Raw genomic sequence first — 6,194 nt, forward strand, 5'->3', positions numbered from 1 at the left:
TTCTGCATTTCCAGAGTAATCCAATTGGAATGGCCTTTTTCAAAGGAGTTGCTCCTTAACAGTCATCTCACAGCACATGCTCTTAATCCAGTCTCATCCCCAAACACACACATACACAGATGTGCATGGTTCGATTAATCTCTCTCAACAAATCCTTACACTAATTGCCTCTTTAAAAAACAGGACTCAAAACTCTGACAGAATGAAATGTACATGAATCACATCCGTTTTGTGCATATCTGTCGTCATGGCACAAACTATTTGTCTGAAAGGACAGAATAATATGGTAGGGTAGCAATTCCACGAACTTCCCTGCGATGTGTTTTCTAAGTAACCAGTAATCTTTTCTTTGGATACAAAGCTCCACAATTTGTTCATTGTCCCTATGGCAACCAGGCGTCTAATGGCGCAGACTGTTCCGCTCACGTCTGATAGCAGGAATATGTGAAGGCGTTCCTCCACATGCAGCTCCCCGCTGCTTCCACTCTTCCCTTCATCCCAACATCTCATCTTTTTTCATTTGCCCTTCTGATTACACGCTTCTCCAAAAACCCAGCCCGCTGCTGCTTCTCCGTAGGTCTTCGAGCCGCACCGTCCCCTCTTCTTTCTTTCTGTGGTTCATGCCCAACACCCACCTGTGCTGCATCTCACTTGTTTTTAATCTTATTTCATCTCTAGAGGCAAATTATAGAACAATGCAACTGTTAATAAAAACGCCTCCAGATGGAGGAAGCTGATGCTACAAAGCCGCTGTGTCATCACTGTGCACGCGCCCACTTCGTTGTGCTTATAGCAGGACAAAATCTTCCAGTTCTGACAGAGCTTGTCTTGATTCAGGACTGCAGTCTCATTGCTAACATAGTTAATGGATTTGTCTGTAATATGTATTGTCCTTGTGAGGTTTTTTCATGATCTCTTTACATCATGCACATGTCAGACGCCTGGTTGCTAATACTGTGGTGTTGTGGTTGCTTAGCCCCGCCCACAATGAAATCCAGCCTGATCTTCAGAGTTCCATATAAATTTGTACAAAGTGAATCATACAAAAATGTACGATAATAATAAAAAACCAACCCCTAACCACAACGTTACGAGTAGAAATCAATTTATACAAAAACTTACAAATGTGATCGTAATACGAATAAGCCACCTTGTAAAATACATGAAAATCGCCATGAAATTGCATTGGTGATCTCAATCCTATAATTGGTCAGGACATGCGAACACTGTCTTTTCTGATAAGGACATGGTTTTAGGAGTCAATAACATGGTGTGCAGGCACATGTTTATATTTTTTATTTGACAAGTGAGATCCTGTGAGTAGAAAAGAGCTTATAGAAAGCTGCAGGGTGATCTCACAGAAACCCAGAGAGACTTTGAATTTAGAAAAGAAAAATAGTGCCAAATCTCTCTCTTCCCCATCTCTCTCTTCCGCTCACTTATGATGTCTTATTGCGCCAGAAGGAAGAGTCTGTACCCACTGAATTTCTTATTATCCTCCTTATGATTGGTCCATGAGAAAGTAGAACCAAAGTCTGCCATACGCTCACTTGAAGAAAGAGGGAAGCAGGTGTCACAAGTAGCTCGAGGTCCCCACTCATGCCGACCTCTCCAAGCGCAGTCGCTCCTCTGACAACAGCTCTGATTTGTTTTTCCTGTTTCTCTGTCTATATCAGATCCTTTGGGATTAATTTTTGTTCAAATCTTACCTGATCAGAAATGAAAACAGCATGCTTATGATTTTGCCTATTAAAGGGACACTCCACTGTTTTTGAAAATATGCTCATTTTCCAGCTCCCCTAGAGTAAAACATTTGATTCATACCGTTTTGGAATCCATTCAGCCTACTCTGGGTCTGGCGCTAACACTTTTAGCATAGCTTAGCATAATCCATTGAAACTGATTAGACCATTTAGCATTGGGCTCTAAAACATGCCTGCAGGAGGTGCAATGATATTACGCAGCAGACGAAAATAGTCCCAATAGCAGGGGACTATTTTCGGGCAGTGCGTAATATCATTGCGCCTCCTGCAGCCATGTTACGGCAGAAAGTCTTTGATTATTACACCAGAATGAGAGTATAGTTCCTAGCCATATCTGCCTAGAAAATCTCAACTTTTAATTTTCCGTCGGTCTTAGTACACAATGTAACTACAGAAGAGTGAAGTCTTAAATAGGAAAAATATTGAAACTCTTTGGTTATTTTTAGCATGATGCTAATGGTCTAATCCGATTCAATGGATTATGCTAAACTATGCTAAAAGTGGTACGGCCAGTCCCGGAGATCAGCTGAATGGATTCCAAAACGGTAAAAATCTAATATTTAACTCTAGGGGAGCTGGAAAATTAGCATATTTTCAAAAAAAGTGGAGTGTCCCTTTAAATTTGGTGAGTTTTAATTTATTTTGGAAAGATGGAGCAGTCTAATTCAGCTTGTAGGTTTGGTGAAAGTTTACTTTTGATAAGACAAAGGTTAGTCAGCATCTTAGTCAGGAAGCTGGAGCTTGTAAAATGGCAGAGTAGTTAATCTATATGACTTTGCTGAAGGTATACTTGCTCAGTGATTGAGATTTATAATGGCACGCTGGGAAGGATTTAGTATTGCTCATACTTTCTTGCTTTTTTCCAACTCCCGTCTCACTTTTAAAGGAACTTCAAGCATGAATCTTCTTAACAATTTTACAACCTTAAATCGATGTCTAACCAAAAAGGATGTGCCTGTCAATATTACAGCGATAACTGCTAATGCACCTCTCGCTAATTTTCTCTCTCCATGTCTTTCCTCAGCTGTCAGTAAGGTGCAGAGCACCGGATGTGTCTCAGTTTGTGTACCAGTGCTATGAATTGGTGCTGAAGAACTGAAATGGATGGGAAACCGAAGAGGATGCCACAGCTACTGGGCATTGTTTGGGTGACTGAAACAGGACGAATGGCACCTAAATTTGATTGGACCAATTACGAGAATCACACTATCTTGCGTTACCCTCAGACTATGCTTTGCCCGTTGATTGGCTCATTCTTTATCATTTTGTCCATTTCCAACATCTCTCTTTCCTCCTGTTCCCATTTTCCGGTTCCATCTATAAAGCTATAAAAACACTCTCTACTAAGATATAAAATTCTCTAAATTATAAAAATATCTTCTTTATTAAAAGTATGTGCAGGTGTTTTTCTGTCTGCCTGTACTATGTAATTCATTTGCTGTGTATTTTAACACTTTTTCATAGAGGGCAAACATATTGTGCAGAGAATCAAAGCCGTGTTAAAGCTGTAGACCTGTTTGATTTCATCTTTCATCCAGTGGCATGAGGGTGCTTTGAGGGTGCAGTAGTTGAAGCTGCTCTTATGAGAAAAAAATGCAACTGTTTTTATTTGGCTTTCATATTTAGAGCATGGGTCTCAAACAGTTCAGCTCTTCATTTATTTATTTTGTTTTTTTAGTGAAAACCTTCTTATCCCCTTGTCTTGGGTGTATCTCCATTTCTTTAAGGGAGCGCTGTGTGTTTCTCCAGAAGCACTACATTGTTGCTGAGTAGATACCTCTGTCTGGTTTCAGTCATGTTTTGGTATTCAGCTGGGTTAATATTATTTTCTAGCCATTTTGTGTGCCGTGTGTCTGTTTTGGGTTTTTTGTGTGTAATATAACATTTCTGCATGTTTTGTTTCCTCTTCTGTCCTCCCTCATTCCATGTTTAAGAGCGTGTATGCGTATGCAGAGGAAAGATCTTGTACACTTTACAATGTCATTACTTCTCATTCATGATATAGATGTGTGAATTAAACTGCCTGTCCATGATGAAATTTCTTTTAAAACCATGTTTTTTTCCTAAACTGAATTTAAGGTTAGCAGCTTTGGGTTTGTAAGAACTCTCAACTGTAATATAAAATACAGACCACCAGACAAAACACTGCTGATCTGAGACATAGTACATTGTGTGTGTGTACATGTAGATTTTCTTGAATTATATTGATTATTGTTTTACTTTTAATCGGATATTTGTTCTTTCATTTATTCTGTATCTCTGTGATTAGTCATGGGGTGTCTACAATGAAATGTCCAGCAAAGGAGAAACTTGCTTTTTGTTGGTTTTTGTCATGATTACATCATCTGATAAAGAAATTAAACAAGTCTATTATCTACTGTTTTACAGTTTGATCATTGCAGCATGATTTAGTTAAAATTACTGTGGAAATAAGAGGAAATAAGAATAAAACCAAATGTTTACAAAAAATTCCATGATTTTAACTCTTTAATTGCAAAGTTTATAAGTAATGTCACTGATTTGAGGAAAAAACGCACAAAATGACTTTTTTTAATATAAAAAATTATTGTGGATTTTTTACACACACACACACACACACACACTCACTCTTATATGCTGTTATACTCCATATACCTCAATGTACAAGCCAGAAATTATTCACTCTGTTTTTTGCACAGGCCTACTAAAGGGTTAATGGTGCCACATGGTGATCAACTCTATGAAAAACCACCAACAATCAAGAATTCATGATTTTATGATGTCAATGCAATCAAAAAATGTTATGTCAACAGGGCAAAAAAGCCACAAACAACTAATTTAGGAGAACAAAATTAAATCTGATGCTGTAATGTATTTTTTGTAAACATTTGGTAGTTTTGACTGAGGTTGATTAACAGATTTATGCAAAACAAATTCATCTGATACATTTTTACAGCAGTTTAATTTAGTGGCTTTGAGAGGGTTGGAAACCTGAAAGGGTTGTACATTTCCCCACTGTATAATGTTGAGGGGGAGTTTTTATTTCAAAGCATTTTTTCAAATATAAGATTTGTCACCAAAAATCATTCCATTTGCTGTAGCACAGAGAAAGTTGTGGCCAAATTAAGACCCAAAAACGTCCCCAACAACCCATTAGAGTTAGAAAAAGTACCTTTATACCTAAAAGGTGCGTATACATCAAGGGAACGTGTATACATGTGTGTACATAAATGGTATATATTAGGACCTTTTTAAAGGGTACTGCCCCAGTGACAGCTTTTGTACCTTTATTTCTGAGAGTGTGACTATTAAAAGGTAAAAAAAACAAATGGTTAAAAAGCTTAACTAAAGGTTCTTTGGGAAAGCAAAAAATGTTGTTCTATGCACTGTAAAAAAGATGTGTTGGTTTTAACTTAAAAAAATTTTATGGTTAAAATTTTGAGTTAATTCAACTTAACTTCAACTTTTTATTTTTGAGTTAGGTTGAATTAACTCAAAATTTAATTGTCAAATGTTGTGGCATTACTTCAAATAACCTTCAAATAGCCTATTTTAAAACAATTTATATTAATAAGAAAATGTCCTAAAAAAATTATTTGACTATGGTCATAAACACACGAGAGTGGGATTTTCTAATGAATTTAGCCTTCATAAAAGCATTTATATGTCATGTTTAATTAATGTTAATGGATTTTAGGGTCATGTGCACCTATTAGCGGTTACATTTTGTTCCCCTGAGAGTTTAAATGAGTTTGCTCTTTTGCATCGAGGACAACTGTGACATGCAGCAAAGAATTATTAGCCATTTTAAACATGGATTAAGAGGACAAACACCCCGAGATACTCAAATTAAACTTTCTAATGCAAATCAAACTACTCAAAGGGTTAATGTATTCAAATTAATAACCCAAATATTAAGCCCAGGCTAATGAAATATTTGCAACTGCAATTGTGTTGACCAAATAAGCATATGAAGCAATTCAGAGCTCCATGTCAAAATAAAGGGACACTGTATTCCCACCACTAATGTCAATATTAGTAGAAACCATCACTGAAATTCTAATGGATATAATTGTATTGGTTTTAAAGGAAACAATACTGGTCTGGTCTCTATGGGTCTGTACTGGATATATATTGGGTTTTGTTGATGGGATGTTATTCTATTCATATCCCACTGAAAATTTTTAATGGTTTAATGATATTAAAGAAATGCAATAGTAATGGTATGTGTAATTAAAACCGTTACATTGTTTAAAAAGTCAACCAAATACCACCCAACCATCTGGCGATCAGCCAGCACTCAATCCAAATATTTGGAGGTTACTTAACATTATAGGTGACCTAACATTATCAGCCATCTTTACCTCTACAGTGCATGGAGATTTAAGATATGACATTGGAATGATATACAGCAAACAGCAGCGCAAGCCTAATAAAAGTGCTAGGAGTGCG

At 36.9% G+C, this 6,194-nt stretch overlaps 1 protein-coding gene across 3 annotated transcripts in view; it reads left to right on the forward strand.

Moving 5' to 3' along the window:
- ap1b1 (adaptor related protein complex 1 subunit beta 1) overlaps nt 1–4,145 on the forward strand; it is a 41,578-nt gene extending 37,433 nt beyond the window's left edge. For all 3 annotated transcript variants that reach the window (XM_065250416.1, XM_065250418.1, XM_065250417.2), the window contains one exon: nt 2,788–4,145. In XM_065250416.1, coding sequence (XP_065106488.1) covers nt 2,788–2,862 — 75 coding nt within the window. In that variant the 3' untranslated portion in view covers nt 2,863–4,145. The remainder of the gene's footprint in view (nt 1–2,787) is intronic.
- Nucleotides 4,146–6,194: the final 2,049 nt, after the last annotated feature.

Source organism: Paramisgurnus dabryanus, chromosome 5, assembly GCF_030506205.2.
Source record: "Paramisgurnus dabryanus chromosome 5, PD_genome_1.1, whole genome shotgun sequence".
In the NCBI taxonomy this organism is placed as follows: Eukaryota; Metazoa; Chordata; class Actinopteri; order Cypriniformes; family Cobitidae; genus Paramisgurnus; species Paramisgurnus dabryanus.